At 42.8% G+C, this 19,117-nt stretch overlaps 1 protein-coding gene across 1 annotated transcript in view; it reads right to left on the bottom strand.

The window, feature by feature from the left end:
• LOC124616657 (dipeptidase 1-like) overlaps window positions 1–18,556 on the bottom strand; it is a 181,702-nt gene extending 163,146 nt beyond the window's left edge. Inside the window, exon 1 of the mRNA XM_047144985.1 lies at window positions 18,465–18,556. Coding sequence (XP_047000941.1) covers window positions 18,465–18,556 — 92 coding nt within the window. The remainder of the gene's footprint in view (window positions 1–18,464) is intronic.
• Window positions 18,557–19,117: the final 561 nt, after the last annotated feature.

The following is a 19,117-nucleotide window of genomic DNA, read 5'->3' as shown; positions in this document are numbered from 1 at the left end:
TGAAGACTGGGACTATCTGTGCTCTTTTCCAATCATTTGGAACCCTCCGTTCCTCTAGAGACTTGCGGTACACGGCTGTTAGAAGGGGGGCAAGTTCTTTCGCGTACTCTGTGTAGAATCGAATTGGTATCCCGTCAGGTCCAGTGGACTTTCCTCTATTGAGTGATTCCAATTGCTTTTCTATTCCTTGGACACTTATTTCGATGTCAGCCATTTTTTCGTTTGTGCGAGGATTTAGAGAAGGAACTGCAGTGCGGTCTTCCTCTGTGAAACAGCTTTGGAAAAAGGTGTTTAGTATTTCAGCTTTACGCGTGTCATCCTCTGTTTCAATGCCATCATCATCCCGTAGTGTCTGGATATGCTGTTTCGAGCCACTTACTAATTTAACGTAAGACCAGAACTGCCTAGGATTTTCTGTCAAGTCGGTACATAGAATTTTACTTTCGAATTCAATGAACGCTTCACGCATAGCCCTCCTTACGCTAACTTTGACATCGTTTAGCTTCTGTTTGTCTGAGAGGTTTTGGCTGCGTTTAAACTTGGAGTGGAGCTCTCTTTGCTTTCGCAGTAGTTTCCTAACTTTGTTGTTGTACCACGGTGGGTTTTTCCCGTCCCTCACAGTTTTACTCGGCACGTACCTGTCTAAAACGTATTTTACGATTGCCTTGAACTTTTTCCATAAACACTCAACATTGTCAGTGTCGGAACAGAAATTTTCGTTTTGATCTGTTAGGTAGTCTGAAATCTGCCTTCTATTACTCTTGCTAAACAGATAAACCTTCCTCCCTTTTTTTATATTTCTATTAACTTCCATATTCAGGGATGCTGCAACGGCCTTATGATCACTGATTCCCTGTTCTGTACATACAGATTCGAAAAGTTCGGGTCTGTTTGTTATCAGTAGGTCCAATATGTTATCTCCACGAGTCGGTTCTCTGTTTAATTGCTCGAGGTAATTTTCGGATAGTGCACTCAGTATAATGTCACTCGATGCTCTGTCCCTACCACCCGTCCTAAACATCTGAGTGTCCCAGTCTATATCTGGTAAATTGGAATCTCCACCTAAAACTATAACATGCTGAGAAAATTTATGTGAAATGTATTCCAAATTTTCTCTCAGTTGTTCTGCCACTAATGCTGCTGAGTCGGGAGGTCGGTAAAAGGAGCCAATTATTAACCTAGTTCGGTTGTTTAGTGTAACCTCCACCCATAATAATTCACAGGAACTATCAACTTCTACTTCACTACAGGATAAACTACTACTAACAGCGATGAACACTCCACCACCGGTTGCATGCAATCTATCCTTTCTAAACACCGTCTGTACCTTTGTAAAAATTTCGGCAGAATTTATCTCTGGCTTAAGCCAGCTTTCTGTACCTATAACGATTTCAGCTTCGGTGCTTTCTATCAGCGCTTGAAGTTCCGGTACTTTACCAACGCAGCTTCGACAGTTGACAATTACAATACCGATTGCTGCTTGGTCCCCGCATGTCCTGACTTTGCCCCGCACCCGTTGAGGCTGTTGCCCTTTCTGTACTTGCCCAAGGCCATCTAACCTAAAAAACCGCCCAGCCCACGCCACACAACCCCTGCTACCCGTGTAGCCGCTTGTTGCGTGTAGTGGACTCCTGACCTATCCAGCGGAACCCGAAACCCCACCACCCTATGGCGCAAGTCGAGGAATCTGCAGCCCACACGGTCGCAGAACCGTCTCAGCCTCTGATTCAGACCCTCCACTCGGCTCTGTACCAAAGGTCCGCAGTCAGTCCTGTCGACGATGCTGCAGATGGTGAGCTCTGCTTTCATCCCGCTAGCGAGACTGGCAGTCTTCACCAAATCAGATAGCCGCCGGAAGCCAGAGAGGATTTCCTCCGATCCATAGCGACACACATCATTGGTGCCGACATGAGCGACCACCTGCAGATGGGTGCACCCTGTACCCTTCATGGCATCTGGAAGGACCCTTTCCACATCTGGAATGACTCCCCCCGGTATGCACACGGAGTGCACATTGGTTTTCTTCCCCTCTCTTGCTGCCATTTCCCTAAGGGGCCCCATTACGCGCCTGACGTTGGAGCTCCCAACTACCAGTAAGCCCACCCTCTGCGACTGCCCGGATTTTGCAGACTGAGGGGCAACCTCTGGAACAGGACAAGCAGCCATGTCAGGCCGAAGATCAGTATCAGCCTGAGACAGAGCCTGAAACCGGTTCGTCAGACAAACTGGAGAGGCTTTCCGTTCAGCCCTCCGGAATGTCTTTCGCCCCCTGCCACACCTTGAAACGACCTCCCACTCTACCACAGGTGAGGGATCAGCCTCAATGCGGGCAGTATCCCGGGCAACCACAGTCGTAGTCCGATCAGGGGATGCGTGGGACGAGCTGGCCGTCCCCGACAAACCCCCATCCCGACGCCCACAGTGATGCCCATTGGCAACAGCCTCAAGCTGTGTGACCGAAGCCAACACTGCCTGAAGCTGGGAGCGAAGGGATGCCAACTCAGCCTGCATCCGAACACAGCAGTTGCAGTCCCTATCCATGCTAAAAACTGTTTTGCTAAGAACGTCTGAACTAATCTACAGAGAGCGCAAACAAATCGACAAAATTTAAACGGTTATTAAAATACAAGATTGCCTAGTAAATGCAGTAATGCTGCTACTTGCGCACTGCTGACACTGCTCGGCGGCGGAAGGAGACTCAGCGAAATTACACTATTCAGGTACTAAAACACGATGCTACACTCTCAAATACTATAATACGCCCGAAATTTATGAATTAAACAATGCAAGAACCAAAAACACGCTAAGAAATTAAGAATTAAACTATGTAACAAATGAGTGAGCTAGGAGTATACGACTTGCTGCTCAGCTGCTTATCCAACGGCGGCAGGGAGCACACTGACTGCGACCAACCGACACTGGCCGTTCAAAACAAAACAGTAGACAAACGACTACGCGAATTTACACTATTCAGGTACTAAAACGCGATGCTACAACTCTCAAATACTATAATACGCTCGAAATTTATGAATTACACAATGCAAGTACGAAAAACACGCAAAGAAATTAAGAATTAAACTATGTAACAAATGAGTGAGCTAGGAGTATACGACTTGCTGCTGCAGCTGCTTATCCAACGGCGGCAGGGGGCACACTGACTGCGACCAACCGACACTGGCCGTTCAAAACAAAACAGTAGACAAACGACTACGCGAATTTACACTATTCAGGTACTAAAACGCGATGCTACAACTCTCAAATACTATAATACGCTCGAAATTTATGAATTACACAATGCAAGTACCAAAAACACGCAAAGAAATTAAGAATTAAACTATGTAACAAATGAGTGAGCTAGGAGTATACGACTTGCTGCTCAGCTGCTTATCCAACGGCGGCAGGGAGCACACTGACTGCGACCAACTGACACTGACGTGTTGATTAAAAGGATCTCTTTTCAGACTTGGAAAGAACTCACGGATTATACAACAGTAGTGGGCTACGCAGTCTTTGATTCACTTTGACCTTAAACGTGGTCATTGACCTTCAAGGTCGTCACATAATAATATCAAGCTGATCTTGGATTCGTGATGTCGTCAATCAATAAAAGCAGTCAATCAATCCACAATTGAAAATTAAACGTCCTTTCCTATCCGTGTCTGCAGCAAATAATAGCGCAGTAGTGAACATCCATTATTACATCGTGTCAGTAGGGAACTGCGTTAAAACAGTGCTTAAAAGTGGCATCAGATTACATTATTTTCTGACGCATACATCAAGTCGCCTCCCCTCCTTATCTCTAATCAACCAGAGAAAATGACAAAAACCAAGGTGATGGATACAGAGCTACTGAGTGCTTTACGTCCTCTTCCTTTTTCTCTTTCCAGACATTCAAAGCGTAGTACTAAATTGATCTGCCAGAGATACAATAAAAAATTGTGTAGCGTCTACTTCGAAGTAAAAAATAATCATTAATTACTTGAAGTCAAACATATTCATTATATCCCGCATAAAATTCTGCAAGTTGCACTGTATACATACAGACCAGTTGTGTACTTTATATCCATCCCTGTCCTCTTTCCAAACAATCGCAACGTAGTATTAAAATGATGCACCAGATATGCAATGAAAAATGACGTACGACACAGTTCAAAGTCAAACATGTGTATATTATTCCCCTGAGTGTCACATATCTCCAACTTAGTATCAAAAGTGAAGGCAAGGTCAAAGTTATGTATCATTTATCTACATACACATACCTCTAGTATAATATTAAAACAATTACAAAGTCAAAGAAATGCGTTATATACCTAAAATGTCGTCTCTGTATGTCAGATTCTGTATTCCCTACAAGCATGTATTCTCTGTGCATTCCAAGCGCCAGACAATACTGTACTCCTTAACCACATCTGTGACAAATCTCTCTGTTAGCTCTTAACACACACACACGCACACACACACACACACACACACACATTTTTATTTCATACGTCACATTCTGTACTCCTTACGATCATGGGATCTCTCTGTATTTTATATATCAAACACTATAGTCCTTGAACGTCTCTATCATTTGCAGCAGTCATTTCTCTATGTGGTAGTCACTCATCTACAAAGTATTCATCCCCCCCCCCCCCCCCCCTGTCACACGGTAGTTATATTTCCCTCTACCCCCCCCCCCCTCCCTGCCGCCCCTATGGGTGTGTATAATATCCCCTCTGAATTGTCACCACTACCCCTTTGGGTGGCCACCATTCCCTGTTTGGGAGGTCGCCATCCCACGCCACCCCTCCCCCATGTAACCACCATTTCACCTAACAGTTAACGAATAATGGCTAACAGCTAATGGCTAATGGCTAATGCTGTGAAGAATGATACAAATTGAAACGTTTGCACCTAATTGGTCCAGTTCTGATTGAGCACTTCAGTTGTCAATATGTTTCTCAGTTCGATTGGATGAAAGAGTAGTCTTAACAGAATGAGACCATTCCTCTCCCAGATGCCCATCATTCACCTTAGTGTTCACAGTTCCTGTAGTTCTTCAACCAGTAACATCTAACATTTGATGGCTAACAGATAATGTCTAACATCAAATGCTAGTAATTAATGTGTAATGGCTAATGGCTAAAGCCTAACGATTAATGCCTAACACCTTATGGCTAACTCCTATCGCCTAATGCCTAACACCTAATGACTAATGCCTAATGGCTAACAGCTAAACCCTAATGCCGTGAGTAGAGGTGTGAATTGAAACATTTGCTCGTAATCAGTTCAGCTGTAATTGAGCACTGCAGTTGTCAACGTTTCTCTCCATTCGATTGGTAGGAAGAGTAGTCTTCAGAGACAGGTGTTAGAATACTCAGGAAATCTCCACAGTAAACTGGCATTGCTAAAAAATAAAAAAAGACAAGCTGAAGCTCCTAACTCTGTACTGGGTAATGTATTTAAACCCATTTCCCAAGTGCTAGAGAGACTGGGACGCTTATTCCGAAAAGATGAAACCATAGAAAACAAGTTATTTATAACAGCAGAAGTGGAGAAATACGATGTTTCAGATGGTCATGGGGGTGAAGAAGAGACTGGCAGCATCTTCTTTTGCTGAACGAACAGACAAAACGCGTGATACTATATATGACATTAGATCTGAACCAACAGCGAGTGTGTACATGCCAGGTGATGCTCTGGTAAATGTCAATGGAGATGACTTAATGATTCACAATGTAAGAAACTGGTGAATGATAGGATTATATAATGTATCTTTTTAAAATTATTACTTCTGAAAAGAGTTACACAACACAAATTACGATAAAAATTTCAACGCTACCAATTCTTGTAAGGAAATTTGTCTCGCCCAAAGAGAAGAAAATCTGAACAGAGTTTATAAATATATGCATAGAGCAAGATTAGATGAAACTGGTGGATCGTTATTGAGAGATCATTACATACGTATCAGCAATGGAAAAAACGCAACTTCAGACCGTAATCCAGCTGTGCCAAAACAATTTCGCCAGGTTTTTTGAGACGATAAGCAGAAGAAGACGAAGAAGAAAAAGGAGAAGGAGAGAAGGAAGATGCAATTTGACAAGCATGGGCTTCAACTTCCCATTAGACCAAGTTCTCAGAGACTGGGAGAGCTATGCCGAAAGGAGAACGAGGCCAGCATGGATCGTTAAAAGTGACGTATTTATGAAAGTAGTAGATGGAGAAGAAGAAGAGCACGATTACGACGACGAAGAGGAAGAAAATGATGACATTCACGATTGCAATATGGTCTCCAGAGTATTTCTACGTAAGTTGGTGGAGCACTTAGTTTTCTTACTGGCTTCGAAAGTGATGGGCAATAATTCACACTACAATGAACTATTATTTATTGAAGAAAAGCTTCGCGAAGCACCAATCAGAATTATATATTAATACCTTCAGCTGCTGACGGGCGTTGATATATATGAACGGGGACATGTGAAAATGTGTGCCCCGACCGGGACTCGAACCCGGGCACTGCATACATGGCACCCGCTTTACCTTTTTATTATTATTATTATTATTATTATTGATAGTTGTGTTTGGTCGTTGCAGACGTCACGTGACATCCGTTAAAGTTCGTTTTGTTGATCCTTCCACTCAGTTTTTTTATTACAGAGGCCAACCAGCTATCTGACCGAACACGCTGAGCTACCGTGGCGGCATCCATCTGAGCCACCAAGGGCACAGAGGATAGTGCGACTGCAGGGACTATCTGGCGCCCGCCTCCCGCGAGACCCACATTCTCACCATATATGTCACCACACTACATTCGTAGTGTCTCTACCCAACACACTCATTACTCGTGGAAGTCCCTTAAGAGTTCGGGTAATATGTGTGCATCCGCACAGAAGAGGAAGGTCATGGCCAGTATTGCCAGAGCTATATACTGGATATAGTGTCTGTTCTTTCGGACATGTCAGTTCAAAACATCGACCATGTACATCTAGATCTACACAGACTCTCCGCAAGCCACCGTACGTTGCGTGGCAGAGAGTACTCCGTAGCAACACTTGTCATTTCCATTCCTGTTCCACTCGCAAATAGAACGAGGTCAGAATTAGTGCCTATATGCCTCAGTCTGAGCCCTAACTTCTCGTATCTTATCTTCGTGGTCCCTACGCGCAATGTATGTTGCCGGCAGTAGAATCGTTCGGCACCCAGCTTCAAATGCCGGTTCTCTAAATTTCTATTATGCACAGACAACATGAAAGCTAAGGGAGACAACGATTCCATCAAGACGATGTACCACATATCATGGCTATCATTGTAAAAAGATAAGCTACTAGCGTATTTGGGGAAATAAATGTTGGCCACCCTGTCATTCATGAGGTGGCCTTCTGCATTTAAGAGGTATAGCATGAGTTACCTTTGTCAGTCGTGTGCACGTCGGGCGATTAACTGCGTTAGCACAGATCGCAGTTAACTGTCGCAAACCATTGTTTACATACAGCAGGTAGGTAAGCCCTACTTTTTGCGTCACGTAATCGTTGAAAGAAACCAGACATCGCCCATTTTCTTTATATTTCAGCTAGCAGACTCCTCAAAAACGACTGTAACAAAATGGTGAGCAATATTCGACACATTTTTGCAGTCAGTGCTAAGCAGCGCATAAAATGGTGCAACGAGCTGGGCCGTTTAGCAGTGGAGAACCGGAAACGAGTAGTTGGGAGTGGTCTGCGCTACCTGTCGTCGGCGAAGTATGGAGGAGACGGTGTCACAGTACGAGGCTGTTCCTCATGGTCAGGGTTTGGTCCCCTTCTTGTACTGCAGAAGGCTATAAAGACATTTTATAGTTTTGTGTATTACGTATAGAAGAGAAGCAATTGAGAGACAGTAAATGTCTTTATGATAATGAACACTATCGTAAAGCAGAATCTGTGGAACAATGGTCTGTGAACAATAATATTCCTGAAATGGACTGGCCTACCTAGAGAGCTGATTGCAGAATATTGGCTGCCACTGTACCATCACCTCCGTTCTTTGTTTTGCAATACGTCTGACCTGTAGTTGTGGCGTCAGCGTGAGTCACCACAATGCAGAGGACTTGTGTTCCATTCCTGGTACGTCCAGGAAGTTTTACTTTTGTGTGAGGACTTTAACGGGCTGCACTCAGCCTCGTGATGCCACTTGTGGAGCTACTCGAATAAAAAGTCTGGAAAGGGCACAACCGCGGGGAGGGCGCTTTACTGACGCTATACAGCGTCCGAACGATTCTGTTGGCAGAGAATGACACTTGGAGCAGTTGAAATCGTACGGTTCTCTGAGCCGGAACTCCGAGTACATAGTTTGTAATGCGCATAATATGTGAGACTCTATGTTGCAACCAATACGGTAATAATTTCCCCTACAGAATCATCAGCGGCTTCTGTTTACTTTTTCAGATTATGACATACAGTGGCGTGCTGTAGCGCTCATAAAGAAAACGTATTGTTGTCCTTCATTCAAGATATCACAGTTTGTTCTGTGTGGCGATCGAAATGGTGAGCGAATCAGTTGTATCAGGGTCACTGAGAGACATAGATGTTGATAGCAGTTGCGGTTTCAAGTCCAAGGATAATGATTTTATTCCTAAGTGTTGACGTGTCTTGTAGAGATTGGTGTCAATGATTTCTTGAATTGATGACTCTATCTCTGCCTATCCGGATTTGATATTTGGCGTTGCTGTTTCCTACCGTTTGGGATCGATAGGACAGACTTCATAAACACTCCTATCACTATATCCCCTGGAGCTACTGCAGTAGGCGATACCCACCGTCCACCCTCGCCACCACAGCTGCTGATGTTGCCTGCATTACGTCGCTACGCGTCGCATCACTTTTGCCGGTACATCACAACGGCATCGCTCATCAAGGTGAAGCAATTAAGTTATGTGAAGGATATATAACGTATTTGGTAATAGCTTCTAACTGGCTATAAAGATGTAATCTAATGATAGGGATGATGTAAAGTTAATCTAACGGTGAATCCTCAGAATTCGAAATTGAAATTAACGAGGAAGGTTCCGTCAATGTGATAAATCCAAAATCTGAACATGACTTGTCAAATGTAGGATCGAAGGAAAAATTCAATGTTACTGCGAAGTTAGAACCAATTTCTGATGATGATGTAATTGAAGCTGAACTCTAGAAAGAAAAAGTAGAATTAATAGAGCTATTAGATAATGAAACTGTGTTCAGTATTTCTGAAATTCAGCCCGGTCAGGGAATGGTAGAAACTCCTTTAAAAACGGTGCAAATGCCAAGTTGCAAGGTAGAGACACCAAACTGGATGCAATTATTGTCTTCATGAAGAACTGAACTGTATGATTGAATCTAGTTGTAAAGAATTAAAGGATATTAGTAAACAACTAAAGGATGAAATGACCTCAAAACTGAATACCTCAATTTATAAAATTGATTCTAACCACCATGGTCAACAAGTAGGGCAGCAGTTAACTAAATTCCATAGTATTTTCAAAACAAAAATTGGTGAAGTTCGCAAAGATTTCAAAGACGTAGATGATCTAATGGAAGGGAGGTTGCTAGAAAAAAGCCAATGATTCCAAACTTTGCTCTAAACATTTGAGAGAGTAAATGATAAAGTAAGTGCTTGTCAAAAGGATATTAAGAAAGTCAAATCTGAGTATGTGAAATTATGTGAGGATGATGATTTTTAGGACAGAATGGAGGCAGTAGAATTACAAGTATAGGAACTAAATACTAGTATTACTAACATAAAAAATAGAGTATGGTAGCTCGTGTACTACTTCTATACAGCATGTTGTTACAGGTGATGGCGCTTTTATCGGGTGTCGTCAGATTTTGCGTTTTGAACCAGACAAACAAATTCACCTATTTGAGTTCTGGAATGGTTTTCAGGATCTTTTGCCAAATGCATGGTCAGAACGTGAGAAAATTTCTTTCATAAGAAGTCATTTCTCAGGAGATTCTTTTACGATGGTCAGCTGACCTAATGATTAGGTGCAAAACTCTTTCTGAATTCAAAACTGCGTTTCTTAATGCGTATTGGTCACACAACAAACAAAACGTGGTTTTGAGAGAATTTTGTAGTGGTAAAAAGTTTACTCCAGGTCGTGAACCAGTTAAAGACTTTTCTAGAAGGTGGGGCTTCACGGTTGTCACATCTGACAGAAATAATGAAACCTAAAATGATGATCATGGGACTAGAAGGGAATCTGCCTTGGTAATAACAGTAGAGAATCATTTCTCCACCTAAAGATATTGCGGATAGGTTTATTTTGTGTCCGAAGCGAGTGGAAATGGTAGCTGCTGTTGAGGAGCAAGTGTAGAATAATAATAGATTCTCTATCAGTCCTATAATCAACCGAAATAATTACAGTGGAAATGTGAATGTTAGTCGTATAGGGGTTCAGTATACATAACCTAATTATCGTGGTCAAGGCCGTGGTAGAGAAGAGGAGGTGACAGCCTCCGCATTTTCGCAATAATTATTATGACGAAGGCAGAAATTTAAATAAGATGCCGTTGAGATAAAACGGAGAGCCGAATGCCAACCAGTCTGATTCAGAATCGAATGAACACAACAGGACGCGTAGGGGAAACTAAGTCCTGTCTATGATAAAACTGGCGGTCGCAAGGCGGAAACAGTAACACAGCCAGTAACAGGAACATAGACCACAATCAGTCAACACACGCAAACAAATAATAGGGATGATGAAATAGGGACTGACAGTATCCGTAATGTGTTAAACCACTCTCATTATCTAGTTGATAGCATTTTGGACAAATCAGAAAATGGGTCAAGAAGGAGAAAGAAAACGCTGCAGATAACAGGGAGATCAAATTAATTGGTTCGAGTCAGATGAGGACGAAGATGAAGTAAAGGCTTATATCTTCGACAATAATGGCAGTATGAAGGCTAAAGTTTTGGTAGACGAAGTAGAGTCAGTTTTGTACGGTTTTGAGGAGGAGGAGTTGTTAGAAGAACGGTGTATCAATAATCATGAAGTCAGGGAATCTGTTACCTGAATTGTTTTGTTACAAATTGCAAAAGCAGACGGCGGTATTATAGATAGCAATGTTGTGCAGTTGCTAAGAGGTAGAGAGTAGTTTAGATGATGTGCAGCAAATGAAAGTAGAGCAAGTCGTCAAGTGCTTTGACTTAAAATTGATGGACAGGATGGAAAAGGCATCTGCGAATATAGAGGTTGATAAACTCGTGAATATGAATGTAAATGTACTTGCAATTATACAAAATTACTTTAACTGGAGATAGATGGAAAAAGATTTACTAGAAGACTTTTATGAGGAACCTGTTCAAGCTAGAATAACTCACACTACTATGAAAAGTAGCATCTCAGGAGTAAAAGTGCACTGTCTTCTTAACAGTGGCAGCCAAGCAACTGCTTTGTTCTAAACATTCTTTGATTCTGTTCCTGATAAAAATGAGCTGTCATGAACGTAAGTGGCTTAATAATATTTGGTCCTACTGGAAAAACTTCTAGACCGGTATACCACGAGCTTTGATACCGATTGGCATAGGTAACATAACAATAGGTCATCCTGTTTTTAATCGCGCTCAGTTTAAGTGTTGAAATGTTATTTAGTACAGATGTTCTTTTAATGAAATATCATGGAAAGATTGACTTTGATCAGAGCCACTTAGCATTTACTTTTCCACATTTACGAGTGTTTGCAAAGCCTTTCATTGGAAATTATGTGGGCATTAATAACGAAGCCTGGGAACTGCCTATTAGAGTAATGTGGAATAAGGGATACTTGCAGGAAGATACTGAACTCGGTAATAATGTGCAAGATGCTAATGCGGAAAAGAACTAGGTCCTCGAAGGAATAATGGCTACTTTTCTGAGAAAAGGGCCTTGGACAGGAAAAGAAGGCATAACGCAAAATCTTCCCCCCACTAGTTTTAACATTGGTAAACTACATTAGCCAAAACTTAAGAGAAATCTAAGAAAATTTCAGCGGAAACAGAGAAGTTTACACAGAGAAGTTTACGCATGTTTATCAAGGGCCATTCAGGATAATAGATAAACCTCATGCAAACGCATACCGTTTGGATTACCCGAAAATTAAGAGAGAACTAGGTCTGCGGAACACTGTAGATCTGAAGCTTTACCACACTGCCAGTAACTACATTCGGTAGGGAGTCTGCCAGTTATTGGCGGATACGCAGTTTGGCGTACTGTACGGTCGCTGCTGGGTGAAACTTTATTTCCCTCTCAAGTTTCATTCTCTTCTTATGTCCTATCTGCACGGAATATAAACCTTCATTTTGTGCATAAGCTATTAGTTTTCAATGTCTCTCTAGTAAGTAAGAATGATATCCCGAAAAGACTATACCCTAATAAATGATGACTTATAAGAGAATATGAGAGGTAGTTTGCAGTAGTAAATTTTAAATGTTGAAATAACAACACGTAATTTTTGAGCATCAATGATAGAAAGATAATAACTAAAGTGAACAAATAACAAATGAGATTAACAAAAAGGATTAGTAACAGTAAAATACAGATACTTTGCGTTAAGAGAAGTATTTGAAGCTGAAAATTTCTAAAATCTGAAAGAATAAACTGTGCATAATAATAATTTTCATGTTGGGTGTAAGGCTGTCTGTAGGTAAGAGAGGTTAATAATATGGTGCCGCCAGAGGCAAGCCAAAGGGTCTTAATATTAATTGCAGGAGATGTGTGAAGTTGGTATGAGGATCACACCAAAAATATATGTAAATAATTAGGTCAACAGACTGACGAAGATAAAAGGGTAAAGCAACATCTAAGGTAATGAAATAAATTGCTAACTAGCCCAAAATGTGACTATTTAAAAAGCTATGTTGCCTTTTGGAGCATAATAGCTATGGCTTTATTTTAAAAAACAATTGCAAAGTTTGTGATCAAGCTTAATAATGAAGTGACTAGTAATAGTGAGCTAGAGTAACGTCACAATTTTATGAAGCAGCGATTGAAAGTGATCATTTTGAAAAAGTTTATAACAGTTTTCCAAATAATAAAATTAAAAAAAGGGAAATTCCTTCTCATAACAACTCAACTGTTTATTTAAATTATGGAAGGAAAAAAGGAATATAGAATGTATTTTGTGCTCTCTTAGGTGTAAGTTAAGAACAGGAGCTTAGGTTATGTTATCTGTTTCTGAGGTGGCACGGAGGCTCCATGAAAGGCAGCCCACAAGCTTATGGAGGAACAGGCGAGGACACGCACCACACTGACTCCTCCCATTCCCTTTTGTAATATAATATCGTGAAGGACGCCGTATATAGTGAACTCCCGCCGTCTACCTTAAATGTTTTAATGAAAGTGGTTTCTGAAGACACACACAACAGTGCATATGATTGTGATTAAATGAGTGAGTATCGAAAAGCGAAGTGTCTTTATGCGTTTCTCTTTGAGGTAAAGACTGAGAAATCTAAATCACAAAATTAATTTTGTAATAATCGAAAATTTTATTTTTTGTTTCTGTGTGATTAACGTACATTATGTTTTTCTATGTATATGTACATATATGGTTGATTACGTGGGCGTAGTATTGAGAAAAATTGAATTAAAAATTAATTTAAAAATAATTAAAAATTTAATTAAAATTGGTTTCATTTAAAAGAGTTCAGCCAGAGTAACATCACTTGTTGCTAATATTTAAATTTGTTAAATTTTTACACAAAAATAAATTGGGGGGTGATGTGGCGGAAGAAGCACTGTATCATTGTGAGAGGTACAGAGGCGAGCGAGTGTGCTGGGACTTACTCTAGCTCACTACTACCAGCGCCACGTCATCATAACGAGTCTGTGTTTAAGAGCGAAATTAAAATAAATTCTCCAAACCTTGTCAGCGCATGCTTCAGTAAACTGATCTTAACGTTGTGAAGTCTCAGGATTATCTAATGAACATGTTTCACTAAATATATTATTTTACGAACAAAATAAGTGGCGCTAAATAATGAAGCTAGAAAGCTAAAAACTGTTCAGAGTGTGCAAATGAGTGTCACAGTCAAAAGTTACAAGTCTCAGAATGATGAGAGCAATGTTTTGGGCTAAATCGGCGTTTTTACGAAAAACTGAAGGCGCTTAATATTAGAAAGATGAAAATTCGCATCTAGCCCCAGTTTCATGTAGAAACCTTATATACGTGACACAGATAAGCTACCTCTACTAGTTTTCAAGTAATTTCCAAAAATCAAATTTAGATCGGAAACATCCGTATTCATAATAGATTATCATTTGTATTTGTTATAGAAAGATCTAATTACAGCCCTTGACTACAATGATGAAATAATAAATAACAATCGTTGTAAGGAATTTTAAAGAGGCAATTCAGAGTTCATGCTCTACAGTCAGTTGCGTTCTAAAAATTCTAGCCAGCGAAATTTAAGTGCAGTTGGGCCAAACTCTTTTCAGCTACCAACTTAACCCCATTCACATAAAAATTAAGAAGTTTGTAAATTATCAACGACAGAGACATTAATTAATATTGGCGACAACGGGGCCGTTTAGACGCTGCTACCTCTGCCTAGATCGACTGATGGCAGATGTTCCGTTCGGCGGTCCGCTGCACCCGTATGTAAACATAGCCAGAGAGGCAGTGAAGAGAGACACTTCGCACCGAGACATCAATCTGTCAGCGTCGGTAAAACACCTGCGAGTGCTGTTCCTCGGGTGACGTCACAACTGGGCAGCATTTTCGGTAAAAGTAGGAAGTGAACTCACGAGGGCTACACCATCCTCTCCGTCCTGGTAAGCTTAGTTTTCATGGAAGTAACTGTTTGTATGCCGCCCATAATGTTGACAAAACCGAGTGGCAATTGGCGAGATTATTTTCCACTTCTACGGCGATCATTTAGATTTTGGTGATTAGAAGTCAGGGCGATAGACCATTTTTACCAGGAACTTCCTGTAGAAGTCGCCTCTGAACTGCTAATAGTACTGATTCCGATTAGAGACATTATTATTATTATGAGGAATATTAGTGGATACCTCATTTATTTAAAACTCCAAACTTTAATTAATAGTCATAGTTCCTCATCCTGCTGAGTAATTAGCAAGTATTTGCTTTCTTTGAATATAAAGAGTAATGTGGACTTGCAGGCTGGAAATTATGGACAGTGTGTTCTCCATCGCTTTCTGGCTGACCGCAAAAATAGTTTGAGACTGTTGTAAACGGCGGAGAATATTTCACCCGTCGTCCCACAAACAGAATGGGGTAGAGATGGACGAGCGATTTTCTAGGCACAAGCGAAAACTTAGCCGAGCATCCAGTGTTTCCATACATACATCTACGTATCTCGAGTACCTCCCGTAGCAGAGCCGTCGGCACTTCGGTAAGAAACAGTCGGTATCTTTTAAACGTTAAGTCATCGTTAATGAAGTAATGACCAGCCACATACAGGTAGTCTCCAGTACTGCCGCACCACACCTTTACGTTTCATTCCTTCAGATGTTCAATTCTCCTCAGCCAATGCGGATTCTCAGCGGTCGATTCTCTGCTGCCCAATAACGCGCATTTCCTACATCCAGCGTCCCATGATCTGTGAAGGGAGCTTCACCGGTAAAGCGAATAGTTTGAAAGTAGAAACTATTGTGCTGCTGCATCGGAACTGAGCGACAGAATTCCGTGCGCCTCGTACAGCTCGGCACGTTGGTCTGCTGGTGATGGGACACGTGACACAGGCGGAAGCTGTCGGAGCACGAAATGCACGCAGTGCTGGGCTGGCCTGACTTACTTGAGACGCGAGTTGGCAATTTATCTGCAGCTAACGTGTGGATTCTGAGTAGCAGCTGCCAGAAAATCGGTCTCGTTGACTCCACTCGTTGCAGACCTGCTCCTAACCCTGCACGCAGTATTTCAGTGCTCTTTGAATATTTTGTTTCCCCTCTGACCATTCTCTATAGTAAAGCAGCGTATGTTTTCTTTCTGTCGGTTTGTCAAATGCAGCCATATTTTCAAAGTAAGCAGAAGGAAGTTAGGCTGTTTAGTTTAAGTTTGCCACACGACATCGACATGACGATCACAGAGGAAAATTATTCGGTAAGTATGTTGAACTTATTGTTGCCATTGCTTCGGAGCACTTCGGAAAACTCTTACTGACAATTTACCTTTTCTGCTCGCCATGGTTATTATCTTACCTGTGTGTTTCTGAATATAATGTAGATGTATTTGTGAGTAAATACTCTTAACGATATTTGCTGTATCTTCGCCTGGGTCACTTACGGTTATATGTTTAACTTATAACTTCAGCTAATGTCCTTCAGTAGCCATTGTATTTTTGCTTAAGTAATTGCGATAATTCAGGGAGTGCCAAAGCAGAACATAGTCTTAGAGACAGTTAACTACAACTACCTTTCATTCACATTCTCCTGTAACCTAAGAAATGTTTGAGAGCATATCCGGCGTTTTACGTCTTGCATTGTTTAAGCAAGGTCAATGGTTCAAATGGCTCTGAGCACTATGGGAGTTAACTGCTGAGGTCATCAGTCCCCTAGAACTTAGAACTACTTAAAGCTAACTAACCTAAGGACATCAGGATTCGAACGTGGGACCGTAGCGGTCGCGCGGTTCCACACTGTAGCGCCTAGAACCGCTCGGCCAAACAAACCGGCAAGCAAAGACAGCTCTCATGTTTTTTGTAACCAATGTTACTAGTTACGTATACTGGTGTTTTAACTACTCATTTGTTTCTCTCGGTCATATTTCTGCATCATTTCTTTTCCTAAGCAATGTAAAGATTGTTATTACTATACCAAGGATACAGTTGGCTTGTTAAGAAGCAACGTATTGTCATGGTGCTTGAGTATCGCTTGTGTCGAAGCCTATGAACAAATTATTTCAGAGATCCAGCTAAGTATCAACACAACTATATTTCTTTAATTGTGTTGAAGTATGGGTTATTTAATTAATTAGTTCAATCATTGGAACATTTTCATTACTTATCAATTTGACAAATATTGTTAAACTCATGACCTCAGTAAATATTTGTTCCATACATTTAGTAAATATTGACACCCGTTTTGAAGGAAAGCATTATTTTAGGAAATTCTATGCCGTGAAATTTTGTCATTTTGCAGAAGGCTGAGCTAATTTTGTACAACAAAATTGTTTGTGGAAATACGCTTGTTAATAGCATCATTTCTTCATGGTGTGGCACCTCACCACTCAAAGCTACTAGTCTGCTCCCTCTCAATTAGCGTTTCAAAAAGCGAATTTGTCTGTAAGTAATGTAGCGATGGGAAAAGACTGTAAGACATTTAATGAGGACTTTTACACAATTTATGCGTATAAAAAAATTTATTTTATTTTATTTATTTAGACATCTCTGGGAACGTTCACATGGGCATCCATGGGCCGAGTGGAGCTAGTGCAAGGCACCATCACGGCATAGCGGTGTCATTCACTGGTCGCAGACAATGTACACCATTTCATGACGATCGTGTTTCCCGAAAGCAGTGGCACTTTTCAGCAAGACAACGCGCCACGTCACCACACCAGAAGTGTAATGGAGTGGTTCGAGGAACGCAGTGCCGACTTCCAGTTGTGGTGGCCCCACAACTCGCCAGATATGAACGCGATCGAACACATCCGGGATGTGACTGAACGTAGCGTCAGAGTTTATAGCCCCCCTCCCCGGAATTTAAAGGAATTAGACGACGCGTGCGTACAGACGTGGCGTTAACTCCCTCAGACGACGTACCAATGACTCATTGCTTCAGTTCCACCATGCGTTGCCGGTGTTATCCGTGCCAAAGGTGGACATACCGGCTATTAGGTGGGTGGTTATAATGTTCTGGCTGATCAGTTTATTTGGACTAGCGTATTCTGGCGTGTCCGACATCCAGAACCGAGTGCCACCGTATGTCTGTTTTTCGACAAAACCAGACATAAAATTGTGGCGGCGGTAGTCGCGACTCCAGGGAGTACCGCACCACACGATACATTAAGCCGCAGTCGGAACACGCGTAGCGCAGCAGCTGTACGGGTTGGCAGCACGAACTGTACCGAGGTCCGCCAGGGTCCGCAGCTGCCAGCCCACGGGCGTCACGTGTGTGGATAGCGACTGGTCGATGCCTCGTTCCAAACCGGAGCATCGATCTACGCCGGACCTTTCCACGCACTCCGTTGCTCCACTCGCAGCGGATCCCTTCGTCGCTCGTTTTAGCTCGCCTACGTCACTAGCCGAACGAAATGTCCGGACGCGGAAACGGAGGCAGGCTTGCTGCCGCACTCCAATTCCCCATCGACGTTGTGGGTTCGCGGCCGCAAAGAACAGCCGAAGCAAAGGCGCAAATTGCGGCAGTGCTACCAGGGTCAGCGGATGGGGCATGTTGCGGGAACATGCAAGGGCGCAGCTGCGTGCCTGAACTGCGGGGAAGCGCACAACGCAAGCGCCTGCCCCGAGCCACGAGGTGTCGCTGAAAAGTGCGTGAACTGCGGTGGAAGCCGCAGCACGCCCCGCAGCGCTCTCTGGTGACGAGGCGGCCCCCTCCGGCGAGGGAAGTGGGCCCCGCCGCCGACGACGTCCTGTCCGCCTTTGCGACAGCGAGGGCCGCCATGAAAGAGCAGCTCCAGCAGCTGCGTGATGAAATGCGAGCGCCGAAGAAGACGCCTGCCCCCGCCTCCGCCACCCCTTGAGGCGGCCGGCGGGGATGGAAGCCGCCACGCAGACGGAGCCAGCCCCGCCCTCTGCACACATGCGGGAGGCAGTGCTTACGCTGACGGACGTGGAGACTGTCCCTCCCGTCGTGGAGGCAGACTTGCGGCCGAAGAAGAGACACCCACCACTTCCTCGCAAGACGAGGAGGAGTCGGAGGAAGAAGACCTACCCGAGTGCCTGCCTCTCGCAGACGAGAGTAGTGTGCAGCCCTTCCTAAACAAGATCGCGGTATATCCCCATAGGGACAATCCACACCCATTCACGCCAGCGAACACCCCCGAGTCCCCCCCTCCCCGCGGCATGCTGCACGATGTGGTGTCCAGGAGTCTCGGAGAAGTGGGTGAAGGAGGGGTGGCGCTCAGGTAGGACGAAACCTGCCCGTCAAGGTCTTGTCGCCATAGCTTACTTCAGCAAACTGAAGAAATATGCCAGTTCGCAAGAGAGGTGACCACATCGCCAG

This window comes from Schistocerca americana, chromosome 5, assembly GCF_021461395.2.
Source record: "Schistocerca americana isolate TAMUIC-IGC-003095 chromosome 5, iqSchAmer2.1, whole genome shotgun sequence".
NCBI classification, from domain to species: Eukaryota; Metazoa; Arthropoda; class Insecta; order Orthoptera; family Acrididae; genus Schistocerca; species Schistocerca americana.
This window is presented reverse-complemented; position numbering and strand designations above follow the sequence as displayed.